At 60.2% G+C, this 27,454-nt stretch overlaps 1 protein-coding gene across 1 annotated transcript; it reads right to left on the bottom strand.

Annotated features, from left to right (window-relative positions):
* Positions 1 to 1,254: 1,254 nt before the first annotated feature.
* MICALL2 (MICAL like 2) lies at positions 1,255 to 26,703 on the bottom strand. Its single transcript, XM_023740270.1, has 17 exons — positions 26,558 to 26,703; positions 16,907 to 16,955; positions 13,547 to 13,688; positions 12,499 to 12,680; positions 11,468 to 11,583; positions 9,279 to 10,082; positions 7,646 to 7,935; positions 6,690 to 6,783; positions 5,359 to 5,504; positions 4,778 to 4,948; positions 4,187 to 4,251; positions 3,984 to 4,107; positions 3,495 to 3,585; positions 3,311 to 3,384; positions 2,493 to 2,607; positions 1,816 to 1,862; positions 1,255 to 1,426 (listed from the first exon to the last, which is right to left on the bottom strand). The coding sequence occupies exons 1-17, from the start codon at positions 26,698 to 26,700 to the stop codon at positions 1,353 to 1,355; spliced, it is 2,727 nt and encodes a 908-aa protein (XP_023596038.1). The 5' UTR covers positions 26,701 to 26,703; the 3' UTR covers positions 1,255 to 1,352.
* Positions 26,704 to 27,454: the final 751 nt, after the last annotated feature.

The raw sequence follows: 27,454 nt of genomic DNA, 5'->3' as shown, positions 1-27,454 counted from the left end.
AGGGAGGGGAAGAGTCCTCTCACACATGAACCGCCTTCCAGCTCACCAGGTGGGGAGGTTCCAGCCTGACAGTGGGGTCCTGGGGTCCAGCAACCCTGTCTCTGGGAGGAGCTTCGAGGCCGGGCAGAGCTGGCTCATTGCTCATGCTGCAGGCGCACCGAGACCCTTGATATGGGCTGAATTGTGCTCCCCCAAAAGATATGTTGAAGCCCTAACCCTGTACCTGTGAACGTGACCTTGTTTGGAAATAGAGTCTTTGGAGATGTTACCAGTTAACATGAGGTCATACTGGAGGAGGGAAGGTCCTGATTCCATCTGAGTGGTGTCCTTATGAAAGAGAAAAAGAGACACAGGGACAGACACAGAAGGAAGACAGCCATGTGAAGATGGAGGCAGAGATTGGAGTGATGCGGCCACAGGCCCAGGAATGCCTTGAGGCACAAGAAGCTGGAAGAGACAAGGAAGGATCCTCCCCTACAGCCTTCAGTGGGAGTACGGTACCCTGATCTAGGACTCCCGAGACACTTAATTCCTGCGGTTGTAAGCCTCCCCCCGATCCCACCCCCCGTTTGCAGTACTTTGTTGCAGCAGCCCCAGGACGCTGACGCAGGCCGGAATGGGGTCACAGAGTAGGGGCGGAGTCAGGTGAGGCTCAGGCCCTCTGAGCCCCAAGGAGTTGCCCCTCCCCCAGGTTCTTCTCCCGCTGACAGCATGCCCTCCATTGAGAGTCCGCTGGAATGGCAACTCCGATTCCAGCTCTGCCTGGATCCCCAGACCCTCAGGTCCAGTTGGGGTGCAGACTGGCCCCCCACAGCCCACTGTGCTGACGTCCATAGCGGCTGCCTGTCTGGAGCCTCGGTGTGAACCTGCTGTCACTGTTTAACCAGAGGCGCCCTGCCCCAGGAGGCAGTGGTTACAGATATCAAGCCCCCAGGGACATAGCGCCCCCACAGCCAGCACCTGGGGGCTCACAGTTTGCACCTCAGTTTGCCACAGCTTCCTGCCCCCCATCTCCTGTGAGTGCAGCCAGGCCAGGGAACGCCTGACGCCCACTCCATTGTGACCAGGAGAAGCTCAGTGAGGTCAGTGTCAGGTCCGAGGCCACAGAGCGCATCCATGCTGGGAGTGGACCTAGAACCCGGGTCCGAGACCTCCAGGCCCAGTGCGGAGCTGTGGGGACACATGGGGGCACCAGCGCTAGGGGCACAAGGCAAGCGCGGTTAGTCTCTTTATTGAGGCCACCAGATCCCACAGAGAGGGCCTCTCCAGGATCCCCGTCCTACCACTGTCCTTTCCTGGGCCCGGAGGCCAGCCCGACGCGTGATGAGGGTCCCTGCTCGCCCAGCAGCAGCTCACTCAGGGGTCTTGCTTTTTTTGTTCCTCCAGATCTTGGACAAGCGGAACTTGGGCTTCTTTCTCTGGTCCCCTCCGCTTCTCTGGAGGTCTAGGGGGCAGGATGGACAGTGAGGCTCCTCTCAACCGCCTCTTGGCCATCGCACCAAGTCCCCCTTCTGGAACTTTCCTCCCTCTGCATCCCCCCCAGCCTGGCCCATACAGCATCTGCGGGAAGCCAGCCCAGTGTGGATCACCCACAGACAGGGCACACCTGCTCTGGGACTTCCACCTGGGCTGGGTGCCACATGAGAACAGGGGTCCCTGCCCAGCACACTGGGGATCTGGAGCAGGAGCTTATCAGAGTGGTCCCCCAGCTGTTCATGGAGCCTCCTATCCCCACACAGAGGCTGCCCCCATGGGTGGCCCCCACCTGAGCCCCCAGCCCTGTTCCCCCACATCCACCAAGGTCGCCATCAGTACCCAGCTTCTGGATCATGTCCTGTAGCATCTGGTCCTCCTCTTGCTCCCTGAAGCAGGGATAGAGGTGGTCGTGAGGGCAGCATGCCCTGGAGGGGGGCTCGCCATCCTAGGGCCCTGAAGCCCCCCACCTCAACGCCACAGCCACCCGCTCTCTGGCCTCCCCCACCCCCACACCTGCTGCCCCCACTCTGCACCCGGCCTCCCATCAGTGACATAAGAAGGGCCTGGGCAGACCCTCTCCCCGGACCCTTCGAGCTCAATTTCACCTTCCAGCCCCAGCCTCGGCCACCAGCCCTGCGTGGCCTGGGCAGGTCCCCTATCTGGACCCAGGGACAGGGACACTGGGGGGAGGGGGGATTTGAAGCTGTGCTGTCAGCACAACAGCCAGGAGACACCAGTTGCTATGTGCGTTCAAACCCACTCAGTGTAACGAAATACGAAATTCCCCAAGTGCTCAGGGGCCACACGTGGCTGCCGTACTGGACAGCAAAGTTCATAGAACATTCCCATCTTCTGGAATGTTCTACTAGACGATGCTGACCCTGAGGGCCAGGGATACCAGGGGTGAGAAGGGGCCCAGCGGTGAGCTTGGTAACACTGAATGCACGAATGACCCTATCAGAGACTGAGGGGGGCCTGGCTCCTCCCTGCTGAGTCGGGCATGGGACAGGCCCCACCTGAGCCGGTCCTTGTCCAGGAAGTCGACGATGTCACTTCGATCATTCACAGTGTTCACGTACTGGTTCAGTAGCTCCTTCTCCCGCTGTCGGTCCTGGGGAGACTTCAGGGCCTCTGTGGGGACAACTGGGCATCAGCGATACCCCAAGCCCCAGGGACAAAGCGTCCCCCTGATTCTTTCAACATCAGATTCAAGGAGGGGATGGGGTCTTGGGGGCACCTGGGAGAGGGTCTGTGGCCTGCAGTGGGCTCTCGGTAATGCCAATAGAATGGATGAATGATTGAATGAATGAACAGCCCTACCACAGACTGAGTACCGCCTGCCCTTCCTCCGGGCCACCTCACCCATCCGCACAAAATCCCTGCCCATTGCTGTTGCTGTTAGTTGTCACTGATCTGGCTCTGACTAATGGCGGCCCCGTGCCCAACAGAACAAGATGTTGCCTGAGCCATCTTCACGACTGTTGGTAGGTCCACTGTTGCAGCCACTGTGCATTTTGAGGGCCTTCCAACCTAGGGGGCTCAGCTTTCAGCAGTGTATCAGACAATGTTCCATTGTGATCCATAGGGTTTTCACTGGTTAATTTTCAGAAGTAGATCACCAGGCCTTTCTTCCTAGTCTATCTTAGCCTGGAAGCTCCACTGAAATACCATGGGTGACTCTACCAGTATCTGAAATACTGGTGGCACAGCTTCCAGCATCACAGCAACACATAAGCCACCACAGAGCCACACATGGCAGAAAGGTCATAGCTGCCCACTGCAAAGATGATGTGGAAACTGAGGCTCAGGGGCTGGAGGGCAGTTGGCAACTCACCAGGCTTGTCCATCAGCCTCCGCAGCTCCCCCTCCAGGTCCATCTGCTGTTCCTCCAGGTGCTGGTCTTTGGACCTGCTCAGGGGGACGGGTGTCTGAGGCAGGCCCCTGGCAGCCCTCCCCACCCTCCACGACCAACACCCACATAGTACATCAGCTCCCCATCCCCCATGGCTGACACTCACTTGTACATCAGCTCCGACTCCAGCCTCAGCAGCAGCTGCTTCTCATGGATAAGTCGGAACCAGTCCACCATGAGGCTGTCCTCCGAGGCATCTGCAGAGAGGAGCCAGCTGGCTTGGGGGGCCGCAGGGCCCCCAGACCAACACGCAGTGCGGGGGCCCTGGTTAGGGCCCAGGGTCACAGGGTCAAGCTGGCACTCAAGCTACGGGGGTGAGCTAGCTGCAGCCAGCCTACACCTGGGCTAGCCTTGGGCTCAGACATGGAGACACGGGCTGAGGGGCTGACCCGGGTCAAGGGGCTGGCCTGGGCCGAGGGGCTGGCCTGGGCCGAGGGGCTGGCCTGGGCCAGGGCTGAGGATGTACATGGGGTGCAGGGGTCAAGCTGGGTGGTGGGCAGGCCAGGCACTTGAGCCATGGTGGGGGTGAGCTACCCTGGTGGCTTTGGGCCAGCCTGCACCTGGGTGGGCCTTGGGCTCATACATGGAGACTCACCTCCCTCGGCTGCCCGTAGCCGCTGCTCCAGCTCCACGCCCTTGAGCTCCAGTGCGTCCAGCTGCCTCTCGATGTCCTGCACCTGCTGCTGAATCTCCTCCTGGGGCACTCGGTTGGGGTGCAGCTGTGGACATGGGGCAGTGAGGGGCCGCCGAGAGCAGGGCAGTTGCCCCCCAACCCTCATCCTGACCCAGCCCACTCACCCTGACCGGGGAGACCACAGCCTTGCAGGACGGGGTGGGGACGTCAGCCAGGCCCAGGGGTCTCCCTGTGGAGGGGCAAGGTGAGCCTGGGCAGCGGGCCAATGTGGCCTTACCAGCAGACCCCACCCTGATGTCCCTGCTGTGCCCCACCCCAATGGTGAGAGCTCAGAGACAGACCCAGGTCCCGCCCACATGAAGCACCTCTCACCCATCCTGCCCCCCGAGGCCCCTCCTCTGGTGGGCAGCCTCCTCTGGGGCCCTCAGGCTGCCAGGAGAGAACACGGTGTCATCACCAGGCGTCAATGACAACAGGAGCCAGGAGGCCCAGATTCTGTTCAGTCCCCCAATCTGGTCACAAGGAAAGTCCTGGCGCACAGGGGGCTTGGTATCCGGGCCACCTCACCCTGTCCTCAAATTGGCCAAGCCTCCAGGTGTCTCTGGTTCCTCCCCCTGGGATGCCCGCCCCTCCATTCCAGGCCCAGTGAGCTCCTATTCATCCTTCAAATCCCTACTCAGCATCTTCTATGCAGCAGAAGCCTCCTTCATTCATGCCCCAAACGGAAGCAGAAAGCCAGCGTCTTTGGGGCTGACCTGGCTTGTCCCAAGGGTGGGCCTCTGCCTCCTTCCAGCCAGGGGGCGGGGCTTCCTGCCCGGAGGGCTCGGTCGTCAGCCAGTCTGCAGACACATCCAGGCTGGCAGGGACCGCCAGCCTCTTGCGGCTGGATGGGAAGGGGGATGCGGCTGCTAGGGGAGGGGAGGCAGAGCCACGTCAGGCCAGCAGGCCAGGGGCCCTCCCCACCCCTCACGGCTTCCCTGAGCCTGGGGCCCACCCGGTGGCCATGGGGAGCCTGGGGTCTGTCCCAGCATGGCTGAGGCCCCAGCATCACCATGCCAGCACCCTACATGACAGGGACCAGCCCTTCTGTCCATGCTCAGCCCAACTGACCACGTCCACCCAGGGAAGGCAGAGTGTGACACCCAGAGAGGAAAACTGAGGCCCAGCAGGTTGGGCCACCCAGGACCACCAACTCCAGCTGAGCAGGGAGGTTGCCCCGACCTCCAGCCGGGTCCCCAGAACCCCAGGCGGCTGCCCTGAAAGAGAACTGCCTAGGTCTGGGCTCCCTGGCTGGGTAGGTGGACAGCTGGAGCCCCTAGGGTCCCATCCACATTACCTGAGAGGCTGGGTCCGGGGGTCCTGTCAGGCCGCACAGGGGTCAGTGTGATGCGGACACTGCCCTCGGAGCTCCCTGACACCTTCCTGGGTGCATCACCCACCTTCGACTCTCCCGGGGCCTGAGGTCCCTTCAGCTCCAGAGCCCTGGACGGAAGGAGGGGGCTGAGCCCCTGCACCTGCCGCCCCCAGGTGTGAGCTGCTGACGGGCACCCAAAGCCAGGTGCAAACACACCTGTGCAGAACACGCCGGCCCTGGGGCAAGGAAGGGCCTTGCCTGCTCTCATGGGCACCCACCACCGCGCTTGTGGGCCTGGACACTTCTGAATGCCCAGAGGACACAATGGACACCCAGGTGGGTTATTTCCATGTCTATCTGTGCACCCATCTTCACAGGTGTGCACACACTCAAGTGTCCACAGGTAAGCTGTGTGTGCATGGGTGTGGACTCTGCCCCCTCGGCCCGGGTGTATGCTGAGGAGCCAGGGTGGGGCAGGCACCTGTCCGGCCCTCAAAGGTGCAGCCTCCATTCACAGAACGCTGCAGTGGAGACCGCCGCCTCCCCTGTCCTTACAGAGTTCTTCTGGAGAACCACCCCTGCCCATGGCAAAGCATTCAAGGCAGGGGGCAACCCCAGCACTGGTGCTGGGGGTCAGTCCTCGGGGTGTGATCCAGGGACGTGCTCTCGTGTCCCCGCCCCCCAGGCACAGTGACCAGCTCAGAGCGGGATGGGGACATCACAGAGGACGAAACCCTCTGAGGCCGCCATGCCTCCAGTGTCCCCATCACAGGAGTGGACACGTCACTTAATGACCTCCCCAGCATCACTGACGCCACATAAGCTGGCTTCTGTGACATACAGCTGATGCTCAGGAACAAACAGACATGCATACGTCAGGCAACCAATGTGTGTGCTGTCATTCCTCCACAAGCATCTATTGAGTGCCTACTGTGTGCCAGGCCCCATGCTTCTTGTTTATTACCATCAAGTCGATTCCACCTCATGGCAACCCCATGTGTGTCAGAGTAGAACTGCCCCATAGGGTTTTCAATGGCTGTGATCTTTTGGAAGCAGATCACCAGGCCTTTCTTCCAAGGCACCTCTAGGTGGGTTCAAACCACCAACCTTTCGGCTAGTAACCGTCTGCGCCACCCAGGGACTCCCCTGGGCCTGTATCTAGTCTGCTCCTTATATTCTGCTCAAAAGTGATGTAAGGCCCCATGCTAGCTTGGGGATTCAGAATCCTGCTCAAGCAAAACCCACAGGTAGCGGCCACGCAGGTGTGGGTCAGGGCAGGTGAACCCCCACTAAAGCGGCCTGCCTGCCCTCACCTCTCAGCAGAGCTTTTCTTCTCCACAGGCTTCAGCCGGGACCTCCACCCTGCCGGGCTGTCCTCTGGCCCCTCCTGGAGGCTGGCACTGGGACCTGGGTGGGGGCAGGGAGACCATCAGATGGAGGTGCTGTGGATAGGAGAGCACTCATGCCACCCATCTTCCCATGGCTGCCCCACCTTCCGACACCCCCGAAGTCACAAGCAAGGAGCACTGGACTAGGAGTCCAGAGACAGGTGTTCGTTCCCAGGGAGGGCCACACCCCCTCCAGGCCCTAACTGCCCCTCCAGCCACATAGCGAGGGGGCTGGGCAGCCCTGGCCGGCGGGCTTCTCCCCGTATCTGTGCAGGATCAGCAGTGCGTCCCGTCTCCACCTGCTTTGGTTACCACCGCAGAGTGGCTTTGATGGTAGGAGCCCCGGCTGGTGAAGCCCCAGGCACCTCAAAAGACAGCCGTGTGCCCAGCAAGAAATAAGCTCCCTGTTTGGTGAAGAGGTAGACTTTCCCAGCAGCACAAGGGCAGGGACCAGGAGGCCGCCACCCAGGGGGACCCCTGCCTGGAGAGGGGTCCTGAGCCCCTCAGAGTACAGCAGGGCGCCCCATCCCAGAGCCAAGGACGGCAGCTCCAACCCTTCTGGCTCCAGAAACCCGGAACGCTCGGCTGAGTCAGCAACGCAGCTGTGAGTGAGGCAGGAAGCTTCCAGAGGGGCCGGTTTGGAGGTCTGGGCGGTGGATGGGACTTCACAATGTAACCCTGCAGGCAGCCACCACCGCATAGGAGAGCGCTGCGGACAGGACGAGGGTGGGACCCAGGGATGCCACGGGGCACAGTCGTGGAGGACAAGATGCCAGGAGCTTGACTGGGAGACAGCTGACGCTGCAGCCCCTCAAGCAGGTGCGGAATGGCGGCTGAGCAGAACGAGGTCCTGCACCCTGCATCCGCCCACATCATCTTACCCTTCACAGTCGGGGGCTCCTCCAGCTTCACCCTGGAGCCTGCACCGGCCCTGCTGCCCCCCAGGGTGACCACTGGGCTCTTCCTTCCAGCCCGGGGTGACGAAGAGGCCCTGGAGGCGGTGCTCACACTTGGGGGTGCCCCCAGCTCAGCCCTCGAAGGGGGCTCACTTCTTGCAGTGGGGCGGTGAGCTGGGGGAGGCGTCACCAGTGACAGCTTAGCTGACTGACTTGCCCTTGGTTCTTCGACTTTGGGATGGGAATTCAGGACAGGGGAGGAGGCTTGGGGTGGCCTGTGGGTGAGAGGTGAGCTTCAGGCATGGGTGCACTCAGATGCCCCCCCCCCCCGACTCCCCAGGCAGGAGCCCCTCGGGCTACAGAGGGGGTCCATTAAGGTGGGGCTAAGGGCACCCACTGTATAGTTGGCAGATGATCATACCCTCTTATTTAAATGGGGTGTCAGATGAGATGAAAACGCCCCTAACACCCCACCGATAGGGGCTCGGAAGCCCTGGGGCTGAGCCATGGAGACCTCTGCCCAGATCCATGGCTATCCTGGACCTGCCTAGCTCAGCCCTAAGGGACCAGCAGGCCTCGAAGCCCCTCCATGCTGAATCCTCCATACAGCTGTGTGTATTTGGCACCGTCCTGCATACCCTGGCCTCTGGCTTTCAGAGCCCAGGCTGGGGATACCAGGCCCCCCTAAGCCAGCTGCTATGTGCACACCAAGGCCGGGGCAGCTTCTCCTCATCCACCTCCCTCTTGTCTTCTCCTCTGGGTACAGGGTGGCCGGGCTGGGTTCCTAGGAGGAGCTGGGCCCCTCCCCAGCCAGACTCCCCTCCAGAGCACCGGCACAGAGCCCAGCACAGAGCCTTGGCCCCCACAGGTGCCCTGGGCTCCCCAACTCCCAGGAGTGGATAGACAAGCACACACTCATCCAAGTCTGTGCCCACCCTGGGAGCCCCCAGGCACCACCCGCTGACCGACAGGAGGGGGTGGTCAGGCAGGCCTGAGCCGGGGGCACCCCAGCCTGCAATAAGGGGTGGGTGAAGCAATGAACAGTGTGTGAGCGGCCTGAGACACTGAGTCCTCCATTTGGCTGTGTGTGTTTGGTGCCATCCTGCTCTGCCCTCTCTAAGGGAACGTCCTTTATTTGGTCAGCAAATGCCAGCTCAGTGTCTAGCATGTGGAAGGCCCCAGGCAGCGCCAGGTAAGCTGAGCCTCGCTCAGGGTTGGACACGCTGGTGACCCGACCAGCGTGGGGACTTGGAAAAGCAGAGCCACCCTCACCCGTTTCCTCATCTGTAAACCAAGCATCAGACCATCAGATAATGACAAAGGGGTGTGCCATGTTGCAGGAGGCAGCCACTGTGGCACGTAGGGTACCCCAATATCATTGTAATAACCATGCCCCACTTCCTTGCCCCCCCGAGCACTCCACACCCACTGCTTCATGCTCCCATTTCTCAGACCCAGGAAACTGAGGTCCAGGGAAGCAGTCCCTAAGGCCACAGCTAGGGAGGGCAGAGCCAAGTCCCCTCCCCAGGCTGCACCAGACCCTCTGACCTCCCGGTGGCTGCTGGTGGCTGGTGGGCAGGTAGAGCCCACACACCCAACCCCCTCCCTCTTCACTGACCTGCTGGGCGCCTCTGCAAGTCCCAGAAGGGCTTTCTTGAGGAAGCTCCGCGCTTGTTCCCGGCTGCTGTCCCTTGGAGGTGCGTCCACTGAATCCTGGCCTCCTGGGCCCACCTTCCCGGGCCCCCCACTGGCTGGGCCATTGCTGGGGACCTCGAAGAACCTCTCCCGGGCCCGCTGGGTCCTGGAGGCCGCGGGGGTCTGGGCTGGAGGGTCTGAAGTGCCTGAAGACACTGGGCTCGAGCTGAGCTTGGTCTGAGGAACTGCCACTCGGGGAGCTACCTGGACCTGAGGCACAGCTGGGCGAGGGTCCTGGGTGCTCAGGGACCCCGCCGGCTGAGGCTTGGCTGCTGTGGTCTCCTGCGTCTGCGAGGACCACCCAGTTGGCGACCTGTTGGTCACCTGTGTTCTGGCCTTGAAGGTGGGGCTGGATGCCACAGGGCCCGAGGGGAGCCTGGGCGTGGCAGGGCTCCCCCGACAGACATGAGAGGAGGCGGCAGTGGTGGGAGGGTCAGGCGTCGACAGAGCGAAACGTCTGGCCACTTGGCCGCCCACCACAGGTTCCTGGGCTGGCTGCCTTGCCTCCAGGCCTGCTTCTCGTGGCCCTTTCCTCTCCTGGGCCTTCTGTTGGGCACTGAGGGGCCTGGAGTCCACGGGGGTGGCCCCCAACTGTCTGTGGGCCAGGCCTGGTGATGTGGGGCTTGCAGAGGTGGCTTTAGGGTGGTGGCTGGTGCACTCGAAGACGCCTGGCTCCCCTGTGGCCCGGTAGGCCCCCAAGTGTAGCGTATTGGAGCACTGCTTACACCTGGGTTGGGGGGAGAAGAAAAACATGAGGAAGCCCCCAGCTCCATGCCTGTGTTCATTCACTCATTCACCCATTTGTTCACCCATTCTCACTCTCCCTAGAGCACACCCTTAAGTATTCCTGTGTCCACTCCTGTGGCTGTTTATTCACTCAACAAACACCTCTTTTATTGGGTCTTAGCCATTTTACTTCCTTAGGGCCATGGGGACCCAGGAAGTGCTTGTATATGTCAACACCTACAGACAGACAGGATGCTCTGTGTGCCACTTCAAGGGGTCAACCCCTCCAGCCCTTGCGGAGTACTGGGGTAATAAAAATAAGGAAGATCCTCTTAAAAGCTTGCAAGCGGCCCTCCAAGGCAGGACAATTGGCCCCTATTTGCCTGGAGCAACAGGGGAAGAAGAAGCATCAGGAATAGGAGGAAATAGAATGTGTGGCTAATTGCCCCCATGAACAACTGCTTCCTTTGCCATGAGACCAGAACTGGATGGTGCCCAGCTACCATTACTGAATGTTTTGATCCAAGATTCTAGAGAAAAATTCTGATCAAAAAGGGAGGAATACAGAACAGAATTTCAAATTTTCATGGAATCCAGACTTTCTGGAGCCATTGAGGCTGGATGAACCTCTGAAACTATTGCCCTGAGATAGTCTTTAAACCTTAAACCAAAAATATTCCCTGAAGTCTCCTAAAAAACCAAACAATAGGTTACCTTAATTAGTAAAGAATGTCTGCCTTGAGCATTATGCTCTTTGAAGAACTACATAAATGGGATCAAAGTGACAACAGCAACTCGAAAGATTAGATAAGAACCTTGAGGGCAGTGATTTTGTGTTAATGGAGGAGAAACAACTCAGCAAAGGAGGGTGTGAATGGTTGCACAATTCAAAGAATGTAACCAATGTCACTGAATTGTACACGTGTAGACTGTTGAATTGGTGTATGTTCTGCTGTGTATATTCTCAACAATAAAATAAATGAATAGCCTGTTGTGCAATGCTGTTTAATAAATAAACCAATAAGGAAGACCGTAATCTTGCCCTCCCGGGGTTCCCAGGCCTGGGAAGTGCAGAGTGGTAGGGAAAGGGGATTGCAGATGGCCATAGAATAAAAAGCCCTAATACAAAGGGCTTTGAGCTGCAGAAGGGAGACTGAGGTATCTGCCTTGAAAGACATCAGGGGGGCTTCTCAGAGGAGGCATTGGAGAAGGACGGCTAAGTTGAGAGGGAGGGGTAGACGCCCAGTGGTGTCAGGAAACAGCGAGGCATTTGGGCTAAGAGAGGGGGACAAGGCTGAGGAGGAGAAAACAGGCAGACAGGAGGGCCTTGGTGATGTCTGGGGGTGATGGGAGCCACGGGAGTATTTGAGGAGGGGAGGAACACACCTGAAGCAGTTCCGGTGGTAGAGCCTGCCATCCACCAGGTGTCGCTGCACAAGGTGCACGTGCTTGCCGCAGACCACACAGGTGCTGCTGACGGAGCTGCCCTCAGAGGCTGGGCCCTTGAAGGGGGGATTTCCAGGAGCGGCTGAAGCCCAGCTGACACTTCTGACCTCTACCCCACCACCAAGGGCCGGGACATGTGCTCTAACCCCATCATCCTCAGAGCCACTCTCAGGCTAAGGGCAGGTAGATGCCACCTCACAGAGCAGAGAGCAGGGCTCTGGGAGGCCCCTACCTGCCAGGGACACAGGTGGGCCTATGCCCAGGTAGGCCAGACACCCAAGTCAGGGCCTCCGGCCTGGCCCATGGGGCCCTCCAGCCTCAATCCCCTGAAAGAGGGTTCAGGACCTGACTTGGTTGGTCCCGGGAGGATCAGGGCACAGATTCCAGCCCCGTTTGTTTCCACCCACTGCCCCCCAACCACAGGAGCAGAAATCCAATCCTGTTTCAAACACCCAGTGCCATGTTTTGCTCTAGACCCACGGAGCCGGGTATGGCAGCCCCCGGACAGCAGGGGGCGCCCAAGCACAAGTTATCCCCAACCTCAGCCGCCACCTCTGAAAAGTGGGGTTCCCTACATGCGTTCACAGGGCTGGCCTGAGTAATAAAGGCCACACCTAGCACCCCTCCTGGCTCGGCCTCAGGAGGTAGCCTGGGTCAGAAGACGGACTTGAGCCCAGATAACTGGGTCCAAAGTTTGAGTGCTGCTTCCCCTGTGTGTGCTCCCTGAGCCTCGGTGTACCGTCTGTAGAATAGGGTCACAATACAACCATGCAGGGCTGAAGTAGCTTAGGGGCAAGCCAGTCTGGGGGGCTCTCGTTAAAGGGGGCTGAGGCTGTACCTGGGTCCCCAGGGGAGACTCGTTCCAGCCTGGACCATTTGTTTTGGGGTCTCCCACACTCCCATGAGCCCCTCTCAATGGGAGCTGGTGGAAAACCCAAGATACCAGATGGAGGGCAGGCGGGGCTGCTTACAGCCTTTGGGGGAGGGCCCTGTGCCCCTGCAGCCCTCCCCTGGACAACGGGGTTGGTCCTGGCTGGGGACAGTGGCAGGCCCCGGGGCGGGCCAGGCGAGGGCAGCTGGGCCAGGGCCTTCTTCCCAGTCGGTTCCTCCTCGGAGTCTGACGGAGGCCTCTTCACGCCGGCCATGCCCCCAACTGGCATGAGAGAGACAGGTGGGGGTGAGGGGGGACCTGGCCCGGCCTCCCCGAGCTCAGAACCTGCGTCCCTACCTGGGCTGGTCCCCTGGGAGGCACCCAGCATGGGGACTGGCACGCAGGGTAGCAGGAGAAGTGGACAGCTGACCCCTCCTGCTGTCTCGGGGCTGGTCTGGGGAGGGTGCAGCCCCGAGCAGAACCTTGGCCACCCTTCCTCCTCGCCTCCCTGCTCCAAAGTCCCATCGGGTCGGGAAAAGGGACTTTCTGTTTCCCGTGAGTGGGGACGTGAAGGCGGGTTGGCCCCTTGCCCAGTGATTCCGGGGATTTCTAAGGCTGGGATGAGGAATGTGGGGGCGGGGAGGGGCTGGAACAAAGGGCCCTGAACTGGGGCGGGGAGCCTGGGCCTGCCCTCCTTGCCTGGGTCCCACCCTGCCAGGGCTAGAAGTCAGAACAAATAGGGGAGGGGGTGTCTGGAGCTAGGCCTGGGGGCCTACCCAGGGGTTGCCAAGCTACCCAAGGAAGAGCAATGGGCACAGAGCAGCGGGGCTCAGATGGGCACACTGAGGCCGGGGAGGGGAGTGAATGAGCCAAAGAGGGAAGGGGAGAGCCAAGCCTGCTCCAAGAGCGGGTCCTGTTGGGAGGGTTGGGGGGCTGGGGGCCTTGCTCACCACCTGCAGGCAGAATGTGGGATGCTGGGCCCCCCAGAGAGAGATGCAACCCCTGCTGCCCAGGCTGGTGGAGGGGTGGACTGGTGGGGAGGGAGAGATGGAGCCCCGAAAAGGCAAGGGGGGCAGCCCCAGCAGAGGGAACAAGGTGACCTGGGGCAGAGGCCTCAGGGATGCACCGCGGCAGGTGGTGGCACTCACTGGGGGAGCGGCCATGGAAGTAGTTATAGTACTGGGACGCGTAGGTCAGGATGCTCAGCCGGTCGGGCACCTTGAGGGCCACCATGTCCTCAGCGTCCAGTAGGGCCGGGATGCCCAGCTGCTCCTCTGCCACACGGAAGGCCTGGCAGGCGGGTGAGGGGCAGCAGTCAGCAGCGGCTGGTGGGACACCCCTCCTTCTCCTCCTCCAGGAGGTGAGAAACCCAACTTGGAGCCCAAAAAAGGTCTGGGTCTGAGGTTCGAGCTCTGCTCTGCCTGTGGGCACTCCCTGAGCCTCGGTCACAATCCTGACCGTGCAGGGCTGAAGGAGCTCACGTCCAGATGGAGGGCCCCTTGATAAGGGAGAACTGAGGTTTGGGGGATCTCGGTCCCACGTCACCCTTGAGACTCCCCAGAACTCCTCACACACCCCACACAGCCCTGGCCGACACCAAACCTCAGATGGTTGGGAGCAGGTCTCCCAGTGGAAGGGGCTGGCACCACCCAGATTCCACCAAGCCCTCCCTCGAGCTGCAGGGGACACAAAGGTGGCCAGCATCCTTGCAGCCAAAGCAACTGGGGGAGGGCTCTAGACTGAGATCCGGGTAAGATACACTGGGCTGGGGAGGGCTGCTTGGGCCAGGGTAGCTGCATTTATAGAGCGCCTACTGCACACCAGGCATCACCGACCAGCTGGCAGCAGCCCCTCTCCCATCCCCATTGCCCATCCTCCCTTACCCCTCAAGTATCGGCCCCAGCTGTCTTTGATTCCACTGGGGCCTGCAACTCCAGACCCCACAGCTTGGTGCCCAGGAGGGGCTGGAAAGGACCAACAGATGGAGTGGACAGCCTGGCCTCGCTCCTGCTGTCAGGGTGTGGGTCTGGCCTCCTCCCTGTCCCTCACCCCCTCTTTCCCAGGGCCCCTCATTACAGCCACTCTCCTGCACCCACCCTCGCCCAGCAGACTTGGCTGAACTCAGGGAAACCTGTCTTGGAGACACACAGCTCCCCGACCTGTGCTCTCCTGGTCAGCCTCTGGACCAAGATCAGGACCCTGGCAGGGGGGCTGAGAGCCACCTGCAGCCCAGGCCCCCTCCCTGGCTCTCTGCACCCAGACCTTGCTCGCAGCTGCCCCTCTGTTCAAACTTTAGCCCCTCACGCTCAGGGCACTACCTCACCTCCCAGGCCCCTTAGCCATCAGAAGCCTCAGAGGGGACTCCAGGAGATGCCCCCCTCACCCCCACATCCCTGCACTGGGGTTCCTGAGCTCCCCTTCCTCCCGGGACCATGGGTCACCTGTGCCTGGCTCCAGCCACACTGGGCACTGAGACCCTCCCCTTTGCCTTCAACTGAGGCACCACCCCAGCCAGTCAGCCCTCTTTCTCCATATCAAGTCCTCCTTCTGGAACATTCTGGGCAGCCTCACAGACACGCTGAAACTCCCCCCATTTAAAAAATAAAAGTTGCCAGTTAACACCACTTCTGAGGCAGCCTCCCCGTTTTTCGAGTTTCTTTTACAGCAAAATTCCCTGGGAAAAGCCGGTGTATTTGCTGCTTCCTATTCCTCGCCTCCCTCACTGCCCTGGAATCCCCTCGGCATGCAGGCTCTCCCCTGCTCCTGCCCTTCCCCAAAGGCCCCAGCGACCTCATGTTGCTCAATCCGGCGGTCAGGCTGTGGTCTGGCCTTTCTGGGCCATCGAGGGTTTGGACAGCCGTCACCCCTGCCCCCGGGACACGATGGCTCTGGTCTCCCCCTGCCTCCTGCCGTGGCTGCTCCTTCTTGTCTCCCCGGCTGCTTCCTCCCCTTCTCTGGCTCTGAACATGGCCCATCCTACCTCCCCCATCTCCAGTTTTAAATCTCACCCAGAAGCTGGGGCGTCCCAATTTCTAGCAAGGGCACCCCAGTTTCTAGCTCTAGCCTTTCCCCAAGCTCTGACTCGACCCCACACAGATAGCGGCAGCAACATTTCGATGTAATTACACCCAAAACGGGGCTCCTGGCAGCTCCCAGACCTGGTCCCTCACAGCCCCTGGTCCATGCTCAGACCCCCTTCCGAATCTGTCCAGGATTGATGCCCCTCTGCACCCCCACCGCTGTGGTCCGAGCACTATCCCCTCTCCCCTCCCTGCCCCTGCCATATTCATCCCAGCAGCCTGAGAGACCCTGCTAACCCAGGAGCCGCTCCCCAGATCACCACCCTTCCATGAGCCCCTCACAATCAGAATAGAAGCCAACATCCCCACCACACCCACACTACGTCCTACTCCTCAGCCCCCGCCAGCCCTCCCCTCACCCACTCAGTTCCAGCCCCACTGGCTTCCACACTGTTCCTCTAACGAGCCTCAGGACCTTTACACTGGCTGTCCCTGCTTCCTCCCTGTCTCTATGGGGCTCCCTCCTCACCTCCTTCCCCAAATGTCACCCCTTTGTGGCCCCCAATGCTCCCCACCCCCTTCTCTACTCTATTTCCCCACGGTCCTTATTCTCGTCCAACATATGATAGCATTTTCAGTGTGGTCCAATGGAACTTTCTGTGGTGACGATGGACACGTTCTGTTCTGCGCTGCACTGTACGGCAGCCACCAGTCACGTGTGGCTTCTTTGCCCTTGAAATGTGGTCAGTGCCACGGGGAGACTTCATTTTTAATTTTATTTAATTTAAATTTTAAATCAATAACCACATGTGGCGAGGAGCTGCTGCCCTGGGCAGCGAGAGTTTAGCCAGGTATTTGCTCACTGCCTGCTGCCCCGCCACCGCCCCATATTAGACCTAGGGGAATGGGTAGGGGGGTCAGCAGAAGCCCAGGGAACATTTGCTGAATGAATGAACGAATGCTGCCTTTCTGCACATCAGCCCAGGAGTGACAACGGAGCTGATTGTGCAGTAGAGGAAACTGAGGCTGGCCAGGGAGAACAGGCAGGACTTGGATGCAGGCCCACCTAACTCCAGGGCCCACATCAGGTTAAGGCCAGAGGCTGGTAACACGGGGTGGGGTTTGGCAGCTGGGCCTCCCAGGCCACCCACTCCTGCCGGCCTTGGGTGGTCTGGGCTGGGCCCTTGCAGAGAAGGAGAGTCATCAGCCACTTCCTGCCCCCTCCCTCCCCAAGAAAGAGGGGACAGCAGAGCCTGGGTTGCAACATCAGGGTCTTTTTCTGGAAGTTTGGGGTCACTGACCCCAGCCAGGATTCACTGTGGAACTTGGAGCAAGCCCCAGCCTCAGGGCACCCATCGGCAAGTGGCCTGTGGAAGGGCCAACCCCTTGGGTGCCCAGCGGCTCCTCAGACATGGGTAGGGTGCAGGCAGACCTGGGCTGGCCCAGCTCTGAGGCCCAGGGCTGCAACAGCAGTTTGTGGGTACTCACCAGCTTGTTGTTCTCATAGATGTTTTCCTTCCTGAGAGCATCAAAGTCTCTGGAAGACAAAAACATGTGTGTCCAAAGCCACTCAGAGTCCGAGCAGGCAGGGGCTGGGAGGGCCTCTGAGGTCATCTTGCCCAAATGTGGAAAGTGAGCTGGGGTAGGGCCACATAATGAATGCAAGCATGGCAGGGCCAGGATCCAGGCCGGGCATGCCTGACCTTGCTCTCGGCACTGTGGCACGGCCCAACACCCCCAGTCCCCTGGTGCACAGACAACCCTCGATTGGTCCCCCAGTCCAGCCTCACCTCCAGAGCCCTGCAGGGGCCCAACCCTACCCACTGCCCCATCGAGGGTGGCAGGAGGCAAGCCAGAGACCAAAGTCACCAGCCCAGGCAGCCTAGCCAGGACTCAGCTCAGAGTGGCTGGTCACCCCCTTACAGCTTAGCAGGAAGGTGGGACCCAGGAGGTCCAAATTATGAAGTCCAGTGTATCTATTTTTTCTTTTGTTGCTCGTGAAGGTAGGTGTTATTAATGTCCCCATTTCACAGATGAGGAAACTGAGACCCAGAGAGGTTTGGTGACTCGATCGGGGTCATACTTCTGAGAAGAGAGGACTAAAGCCCAGGCCATTTGCTCTGGAGCCCGGGTGATTAATGTCTGATCATTTGTTTGTTCATGGAGTTGCTTCGTCCAGCACCCACTGGGAGTCTAGGCTCACCCCGTAGAGGGATGGGCCCTAAGGACTGGGGATATCGGAGCCTCTGGCCCCCCGACACACACACATCACAATAGCCGGCTGCAGAGCCAGGGAGCATGGTGGGCATTTCTGAAAAGGCCAAGAGCACAGTGGATTTTTCAAGAGGAAGGAGAGGCGGGGACAATGCCCACACATGGACACTGCACGTCCCGCCACACCCAGAGGGTATCATGAGCAGAAAATACAACCAATAACATACAACAGCCCACACGGCCCGGGCACGGCTGACATATCTGGGATTTGGGCTGAAACACTGATCTGTGTGCCTGTCCACTTTGCTGTGTGGGACCTGCAGGGTGGCTTCGGCCACCCCCCATGTGAACCGTGGTGGCCCAGGAGAAGGCACCCAAGCTAAGAGCCAGATCTTGCCCAGCCAGGCCTACGGGTCAGACCCCAGGCAAGCCCTCTCTGCTCTCAGGGCCTCAGTTTCCGTCTCTGAGAGGACAGCCGCTGGGCTTCCACAGTGAATGTGAGGCCCAGGGCAGCAGGAGACAGGAAGGGAGAGTGGCGAGCCTGAGGTCCCTGTGGCTGCCCAGCCCAGGGACAGCCTGGGTGTGAGCCCACCTGACCAGTAGAGGCTGACACTAGTACAGTTCTTGTCTCCTGACCCCATAATGAGCTTTGAGGGCCCATTTTACAGTTGAGGACACTGAGGCTGGGGGTGGCCTCCCAGAGCCACACGGTGGGGCAGGGGGAGGTGGGATGGGGCTGCAGTCAGCATCTCCCTCCTGGCCCCCCGCATCCCCCCACCCCCCCACCATCTGTGTCTTGTCCTGCCGTCCATCAACCTGCCTGGCTCTTGTGGGAACGGCTGACATTTCCGCTTGGACTCTCCCAGGTAACGAGCTCCACATGTTCTGAGCTCCACATGTTCAGACCACCAGCTGACACACTGAGCACAGGACGAGACAGTGTCCCCTCAGGGGGCAGGTGAGTGCAGGGAGGAGCCCCCCACCCCGGCTCGGAGAGCAGGGACCAGGCTGGCTCCAGCCCCCTGCCACTACATGGACACCTCTGCCCGGCATCCAGCCCCCTGCTGCCCTCCCTGGGTCTACCCCAGATGCCGAGTGACCACAGATGGGTCCGAGGGCAGAGGAGGCAGTGATCTCCCCCGAGAGCCTGAGACTCCTGGCCCTGTCCTCGGCCTCCCCCACAGTCCCAGCCCCCCTCCCAGGTCACTGACTGCAGGAGGCCCAGCCAGAGGGCACAGGGTCACAGGCTCTGTTTTGTCTCCAAACAACACCAGAGAAGGAGACCCCTCATTGGCCTCCATCTGGCCCACGAGGGGTCCACATCCTTCTCCCAGATGGACCCAGAGCCACCCAACTACCCTGGCCGGCCAGTCTGTCCGGCAGGCCCCCGAGTGAGCTTCTCCAAGCCCCAGGCAGAGCAGGGCACCCTGAGGACAGAGGGGCCAGGGCCGCCCTGGGCAGGGTCTCTGGTTCACAGAACGTGCCCTCTGTAACTCAAGTTCGAGGACCACTGCCCCTCAAGGCCAAGCCCAAGGTGCTTCCTGGGACCCCCAGGCCTCCTCAGGGCAGGGAGGGGTGGTGGCTGAACTGCCCTGGCCAGCCTCACGGCTACCAGGCCCCTTTCGGCCTCCAACCTCAGCTCAAGCTGTCCCCTACACTCAGGTACCCTTCCCATCTCTGCCTGAGGCCCCTTACCAGGCCCCTAAGGATTGCTCTGTCTCAGACCCCACCACCAGTCCCATAATGGAGCCCATCTCGGCCTTGGTGTACTGGGGTCAGTGAGCCCTGGCTCCATAGGCCAGGGAGCAGCCAGCATCACCTCATGCTCCCAGAGCTGAGCTCAGAGGTTGTGTGGGAGCCGATATTGTCCCTAAGCGCTGCCTCCTCCCCCTGGCCCCCAGCACTGTCCCATTGGGAGAGCACATGGAATCTCCCACTCATACCCTCTAGAAGCCCAACTCAACCAGTGTCCCGCAGCATGGGGACCAGCCGGGGCTGGCCTGGGGGAAATGGCTGGCCTGCTCTGGGGGCCCTGCTGGACAAAAGTACCCCTCTCAGCACCAGCTTTGCCCCACTCCGGGAGCAGCTGCCCCTCGGTAGGTAGCCAGAAAGAGATGTGGAGGGCCACTGCCGCCCACCACCCTGGGAGTTGAATCTCTTTTAGCTGAATCTTCATCATTTGATATCACTCCAAGGTACCGACGATGGTGCAAGGCAATGGGTTTCTCTTTTTATATGGCCTTTCTGGCCATGGTCTTGTAACTCCCACAAAATGATTGGATGGATGATGCAAATAATGTGCCTGTGGCCCACCAAGAGGATTGGTCAGTTTTGCCATCACTAGGCTTAAAAAGAGCCAATCCCAGAGGTTGAAGGGGGACCTCGCTACCATCAAGAACCAGGAGCAGATTGAGTCCTTTGGACCTAGGGTCCCTGCGCTGAGAACCTCCTAGACCCAAGAGACAAAGAGCTGTTTAACACTGGAGACTGCACGGGACTGGCAGAAAGCTGTAGTGGGCTTGCCAGCCCACAGAGTGAGAGAGCTGAGCGCCTTCAGGCGAAAGGCTTGCTGGAGGAGTGGGATGCTTCCGGGCACTTGTCGATGGAGCTAAAGGGCTACAAGACTTGCCCATGCAGGGCAGAGGCTGAGAGTAAGTCCTGTCTGCCTTCGGGAATGGCGGAGAAGGAGCTGAGAAGTTGGAAGCTGTTCTGATTGACAAACTGTCTCCTGTCTCCTGAGTTGTTCCTGTTACTTCCAAGTCAATCCTGATCCCAAGTGGTAACCTGTTACTTCCCTAATAAACCCCATAATCGTGAGTGTGGTCTGTGAGTTCTGTGTGGCCACTACAATGAATTATCGAACCCAGCAGAGAAGTAGAGAATGCCGTGGGGAGGACAGCTGGTGTCAGAATTGGTATAAAAGGTTGGAGAGTGGAGGTATGTCTGACCTCTACCTTGTAGGAATCAGCCTTGGGTTGATTTTGATTCTCCTGTCTCTCCCTGACATTATATGAGGTCTGACACCACTATATTACAGATGGGCCTAGGCCCACGGGTGGCACTCTATAAACGCTTGTGGATAAACTGATTCATTTGATGTGCACTGAGGGAGGGAACTTTTGCAGGATTGATTTATTGTTTCAACACTGGCTGAACAAATGAAATCATTGGGTCTATATGTCAGTCAAAGCCCTAGTGGTGCAGTGGTTAAGAGCTTAGCTGCTAACCAAAAGGTTGGCAGTTCGAACCCACCAGCCTCTCCTTGGAAACCCTATGGGGCAGCTCTACTCTGTCCTATAGCATCACCACGAGTCAGAATTGACTCGACAGCAATGGGTTTGGTGTTTTCGGGTTATATGTCAGTCAGAGTCCCTGGGTGGTGCCAACAATTAACACACTTGGCTGCTAACCGAAAGGTTGGAGGTTTGAGTCTACCCAGAGGTGCCTCAGAAGAAAGGCCTGATGATCTACTTCTGGAAAATAAGCCACTGAAAACCCTACAGAGCGCAGTTCTACTCTGACACACATGGAGCCACCATAGGTTAGGGTCAACTCCACGGCAACTGGGTTTTTATGACAGTGGTGGGACATTGGTGATTCAGGGGTAGAATTCTCACCTTCCATGCTGGAGACCCGGGTTCAATTCCCAGCCAATGTACCTTGTGTACAGCCACCACCCATCTGTCAGTGGAGGCTTGCGTATTGCTATGATGCTGCACAGGTTTCAGCAGAGCTTCCAGAATAAGGCGGACTAGGAAGAAAGGCCTAGAGATCTGCTTCTGAAAATCAGCCAGTGAAAACCCTGTGGATCACAACGGTGCCAAACCCCACCCCTCAGACCCTGCTGATCCAAAACTGATCATGGGGATGGCGCAGGACTGGGCAGTGTTTCATTCTGTTGTACATGGGGTCGCCACGAGTTGGGACCAACTCCACAGCAGCTAACAACACATGCCAACGGTCAAATGTTTGCTGTGACTGTCTCTGCCGCCTCCCACAAGGCCATGACTGACCCATGACCGCCGGCCCCAGTTTGCTGACCCTGCGCCTCCAGGCCCCTGGGGATGGGTGTCCCCTAAATTCCTGGAGCACTGATCGCATGCTGCTTCTTTCTTGCAACCAGAGGCAGCCCTGTGGGGGGTGGGTGCTGGGGGAGGGGCTGGCAGGAGGAAAAGTCTTCCTTCTAGGCGCCTCCAGCACATCTGGAGTTAATCCTGCTGGGAAGGGAAGCTAGAGGGAACAGGGAGGGAGGCAGAGATAGACCGACACAGAGACACTGAGAGACAAAGAGATTAGGAGAGAGACTGAGAGAGGGTGAGACAGACACAAACAGAATGAGATGGAGAGATGACAAATCAGAGACCAAGAGAAAGGGAGAGAGAGAGAGATAGAAAGAGGGAGTGAGAGAGAGACAGAAGGAGGGAGAGGGAGAGACACAGAGACAGAGGGAAACAGAGACACACAAAACAGACACAGCAAGAGCGCAGAGACACACCAGAGAGACCGGCCCAGAGAAAGCTGAGATCAGAAAAACTGGAGAATGAGCAGTGCCAGGAATCACACCCAGGGGACAGACGTGGGAGAGAGGGGGCAGTGCTGGGGGGCAGGAAACAAAACTGGGGGGCTGAGGGGTAGGGGACAGTGCTGGGGAGCAGCAGGAGGTGCCTTAGGCATGGGCAGGAAGGAAGGGGTCAGGGCAGAGCAAGGCTGAGTCCCTGGGCCCCCTTCTTGCACCACATGGGCAAGGGAGATACCATGTCCTCCCTCCCCCCCACCCCCGGTGGGAGCAGACCCTGCTCCCTCCCACCCAGAGCAGGGCCTGGCCCTGGGGTCCTGCCCTGGGGCTTTGGTCAGGGTGGTGGGGGCACTGAGCTCTGAAGGACCTCCTGGGCCCTGGACTGTCCCAAGTCCAGGGCTGCCCACCCCCTCCCCCTCCTTGGCCTGCTCTGGCTGGAAAGCACAGGCAGGGGTCTGGGCAGCAGGCCCTTGGGCCCAGAACAGAGAGCCTCTGTCCCCCAGCAGCTTCCTGCTGACCGCCAGGCCTGCAAGGGAAGTGAGGTCAGCCTGCTCAGTGGCCACCCTCTGCTCTGGCCCAGAAAGGGACACGATGCTGCTTCTGAGCATGGTGGCGGGGGACTCCGGTGTGAACCTTCCCCTGACCCCAGACAACGGGTGGGTCTCGGGGGCCCTGCCACAGTCGGGGGCCCACCCCTGCCTTCTGCAGCCCTGACCTCAACCTCCAGAGCTGCAAGAGATCTCAGAGAGAGTTCGGGTCACCCTTCCACGTGCCTAGGGGAAGGTGGGACCCATGTCCAATACTGTGTTTGCAGCTGAACCTCAGCTTCCTGACACCCCACCCGGGACCCTCACACAACTCGCCCCTCTTTCTCGAAACATCTCCAGGGAAGGAAGCCCACAAAGTTCCTCTGGGGGTGTTTCCCAGCCCAGCACCCAGACTCTAAGCCCCCTGCTTCCTCCCTCACTCTATCCCAGGCTCCCTGCCCCTGTCGCCTTCCCTTCTTGCCCCAAGGAGCTGGAGAGGCACCTGGGAACCCTGGCCCCCCTGGGTCGGGCAGCTGGCCTAGGAGGAACCTGGCCACACTGCAGGAAGCTAGCTCAGCCCAACTCATTTACGAGGGAGGCGGAGAGGGTGGGGCTGTTTGTCCAGGTGGTTCCAGGCCCAACTAGCTGCCGGGTAACAGGGGCTGGTGTCATTGCTGAGCAGGCCCTGTGGGCAGAGTGTGCTTGCTGAGGAGTGTGGGTAGGGCCTGCCCATCCAGAACCTTCCAGGCCTGCTGCAGAGAGCCTACAGCACCTGGGGTGGGGCAGGGGCCGGATGAGCACTGGGCAGGTGGCTAGAAGAGGGGATGGGCTTGGGGGTAAGCGGGGAGCCCCCAGACACCTCCTTCTTGCTGCGTGTCCCTGGGTGAGCTAAACAGAGGCCCATGCACACCTCATGGGGTCCTTGTGAGGTTAACCAATGCAGGTCACGTGTGCTGTGGGGCAGGGACACCGTGACCAAGAACTCCCAGGTCTCCCAGCAGGCTTGGAGCCTGCACCCTTAGACCCCAGGAGTTGCAGGAGCTTGGTGAGCCGGTGGAAGCAAGAACTGGGAGGAAACAACCAAGGAACTCGAGACTCCCAGCCTGGCTGGCCTGGTGCCTGGGCCAAGCCCTCTTCACAGTGGCTCTCAGGCTCTAAGGGGAAATGGGCTTAGCATGCAGCAGGAAGGATTTAGACTAGACAAAGGGAAGGACTTCCTGGTGGCAAAGCTAGGAGATAGCAAGACAGGATGTCCCTGACCAGAGGGTCTTCAAAAGGAAGAGAGTGGAGGAGACGGAGTGTTGGGGGCAGGGGGTCTCACCCAGGCCAAGGTTGAACCCAAAGTCTGACCTTCGGTGGGGGGTGGGTGGGTGGTCCTCCAAGAGGACCTTCTCAGGTGTTTCCCACCCTTCCTGGCAGCCACTGGGGACTGGAGGGGCAGCTCAGGGGCTCTGAGGCTGGAGCTATGGGGATAGGCATGGCAGGACCCCTACCCCTAGCCGCCACCTTGCCCAAAGGCATGCAGGGACCAGGATGGAAGTTTCCTTGTAGAGCATTTGGGGTGGAGGGAATCAAGGCACAGATACAGGCACAAAGGTGCTCAGGCTTATACACAGTGTGTTCACACCCACACACACACATACACACTGATCACACTCACAATAGTCTCTCAGCCAACACCCCCAAACCCCTACCACACAATACCCCTGAGCCCCTACCTCACACCGACACCCCCGAGCTCCTACCTCACACTGACATCTCCAACCCTACCTCACACTGATCCCCAAGCTGTTACCTCACACTCACACCCCAAACCCTTACTTCACACCAACACCCCTGAGCCCCTACCTCACATGACACTCGTGAGCCTCTATCTCATACGGATGCCCCGAGCCCCTACCTCACGCTGCCATCCCAAACGCCTACCTCACACCGACCTCTAAGCCGCTACCTCACACCCACACCCCATACCCCTAGCTCGCACTGACACCCCCAAGCCTCTACCTCACACCAGCACCCCAAGCCCCCCCATATCTACTGTACCCCAACCACATCCCATCATCTACAGTGCTCCAACTACGCGCTGATATCTGCCAAACATCCTTCCTCTGGGGGGATGTTCAACAATGCCATCCGCAGTGAATAAGTCACCTGCATGCCCGTATACCTGCGGGCAGTCGGCCTCACCTTCCTCCAGCTCCCTCTTGCCCCAGCCCTCACCACTGCCAGGAGTCACCTTGGGTTTTTATCCGTTCACCTGTCTGCTGCCTGAGTCTGCAACTAGAACATCATCCCCATGGGCAGGGGCCAAGGGGGTTTTGTTCAGTACCCCGTGTGGGGGTACACAGTAGGTGCTCCCTAACAGTTGGTCCAATGTTGCACGCCCATGGGTACACGCTGGGGCAGGCACACACTCACCACCAGGGCTCTCACCCCCAGCACAGTGGCAGCAGATGGGAGTCCCCCAGGGGCAGAAGGGCCCCACATATCAGGGTATACTGGACACCCCCACACCCTGTGAGCCTGCTGGGGCTCGGTCACCAGCCAGCCCTAACCAGGACTCTGCACCACCCCCAGGGAGGCTTGCCTGCCAGCCATCCTCTGTGCTCCAGGTCCCTTTCCCTGGCCCCCATGTTTCTGGCTCACCCCGCATCAAAGCTTGGTGTGGGGCTTCTGATGTGAAGCCCATTCTGCAACAGAATCTTCTTTTTCTCCAAGGGCAAGAGAGGCCAGATTCTCAGGCAGAGCAGAGGCCCTTGCCCAAGTGCCACATGGAGAATCACCATGAAAGCATTTCACAACCTCGGGGCAGGAGCCCAGGGCTGGAGGAGAAATGACAAGAGGTCTTGTTCTGCAAGACTAGCTTCCTTGTAAAGTGTGGTGCCCTGGGACAGCCCCTGGCTGCAGGGGAAGGGCCCTGAGCAAGGACTTCTCCTTGCTGGGCTGTAGTTTCTCCATTTGTACAGCAAGGGGCCTGAGTGAGGCTAGGCATCTGGCAGGGACTGCTTGAGGCCTCCCCGCCCAATGCACATCTCTCCCTACCCCTGGCTCCAGCCACAACTTCCCTAGGGAGGACTTTTAAACATCTTTCTTGCAGAAGGTGCCTGGGCTGAGGGTGGCCATTTGAGGACCCCCTTCCTGAGCCTCCAGACACCCAACACAGGTGTACTGCCTCAGCTGCTAAACTATTGTGAATTCAAATGCGGCAGGGCACCAGGGTTCCAGACACTCATCCACAGAGCGTTTGTTGAGTGAATAACAGATGGAGCCAGTCCAGGGTTGGGCAGGACCCTCCTGGGGGGAGATGGCCTGGCCCCCCCTTCCCCACCCACCTTCTCTGGCTCCCACGGTGGGAGCCCAGCCTCTGTCTCCCCACCACTACCTGAGGGTGCAGAGGCCTGGGGCTTCCTGCTCTGCATCAGGACCTCGCCCCACAGTGACCCGAAGCAGCATTCTCAAAGGTGCCTGGCCAGGCTGGAGAAGGGGAAGTACCCACCTTTGAAGCCCCAAGTGACCCTGGGACAATCAAAGGTCTCTGGGTGCCTCCAAAGCAGCCTGCGGCCTTTTTAGGGGGTGGGGAGGAGGGGGTGGCTGAGGCCAGAGCCCGGGACACTGGCCTGAGTCACAGAGTGACTAACGCCCACGGCGGGAGGAGACGTCCTAGCTCTGGCCTCAGTTCCACTTGGCGATAGGCAAAACTGAGGTCAGACGCGGAAGCCTGCAGGGCCGGACTGTTCCGACTCCCTGGGCCTGGAACAAGTATGGGCCTCAGTTTCCCCATCTGCGTTGGCAAGAGCGCCGCCCTGTGCAGAGGTCGTGGAGACCGGGCTGCCAGCCGGGTCAAAAGGCGCACCTGGGGGAGCAGAGGGGACGGGCACTCACATGAGGTCGGGCCGGTGGCGGTGCAGGATGGCGCAGAAGGCCAGGCCGTCCCGGAACGAGGTGGTCATGTTGGTGATGTTCACGTCCCGATAGCCCTCGCACTGCTGCCGGCACCACTGCTGCAGCGCTTTGATGGCTGCCATGCGGGCGGCGGCGCGCCAGCCGGCTGAACCGGGCTGGGGGTGCACCGGGAAACTTCCCTCGCCGCTTCCCGGGACCGCGCGGGACGGGACACCTGGCTGGGCCCGCCCGGAGCGCGGACCCGGCCGGCCCACAGACGGATGAACCGACAGACGCGGCTGACCGCGACGGCGGAGCCGGGACAGAGCCGGCAAAAGGAATGGGAGCTGCGGCCGCCGGGCCAGACCCAGAGCACGGACGAGGCCCCGCCTCGCCGGCCCCGCCCCCGGCCGGCCCCGCCCCAGTATCGCCTCTGCTCTCCTGGGCCACGCCTACGACCAGGACCCAGCCTGCCCAGCGGTGTCGCCCCCGTAACCTAAGCCCCGCCCCCGCCCGGGAATAACCGGCCCACTAGGCCCCTCCCCGCCCAGGTCCCGCCTCTACCCTCCTTGGCTAAACTGCTGCCTGCCCACTGACCGCGGCCCCGAAGCTCAGGCCACGCCCACTATTAGGTCCCTCCTCTGCCCGCCTAGACCTCGACCCCCGCCGGGAATCTGCCCCGAGCGCGGACTCGGCCTGCCAGCCATGCCACGCCCCCAGCCGATCAGCCACGCCCCGTTTGGCACGCCTCTGCCTCTCCGACCACGCCCCCGCCCGGGCCTCCCGCGGTCCCAGTCCAGTACACAGAAAGGGGCGGAGACTTCTCGAGGTGGGGGCGGGGCCCGCGGTCCGTGCCGTGCTGGGGAGGGGCTCCATCCCTGGGAGTTCTGGCCAGGC

This window comes from Trichechus manatus, unplaced genomic scaffold, assembly GCF_000243295.1.
Source record: "Trichechus manatus latirostris isolate Lorelei unplaced genomic scaffold, TriManLat1.0 scaffold00151, whole genome shotgun sequence".
Taxonomy (NCBI): domain Eukaryota; kingdom Metazoa; phylum Chordata; class Mammalia; order Sirenia; family Trichechidae; genus Trichechus; species Trichechus manatus.
The sequence above is the reverse complement of the archived record's forward strand: the minus strand, read 5'-3'. Positions and strand labels throughout refer to the sequence as shown.

Coding starts and splice junctions, on each gene's coding strand:
- MICALL2 (XM_023740270.1), bottom strand. CDS start 26,700: ATGGCAGCCATCAAAGCGCTGCAGCAGTGGTGCCGGCAGCAGTGCGAG. Junction 7,936..9,278: donor CTTGCAGAGGCGCCCAGCAG/GTCAGTGAAGAG, acceptor TCTCACCCACAG/GCCACCCCAAGCCTCCTCCC. Junction 3,385..3,494: donor GAGTCGGAGCTGATGTACAA/GTGAGTGTCAGC, acceptor CCCCCTGAGCAG/GTCCAAAGACCAGCACCTGG.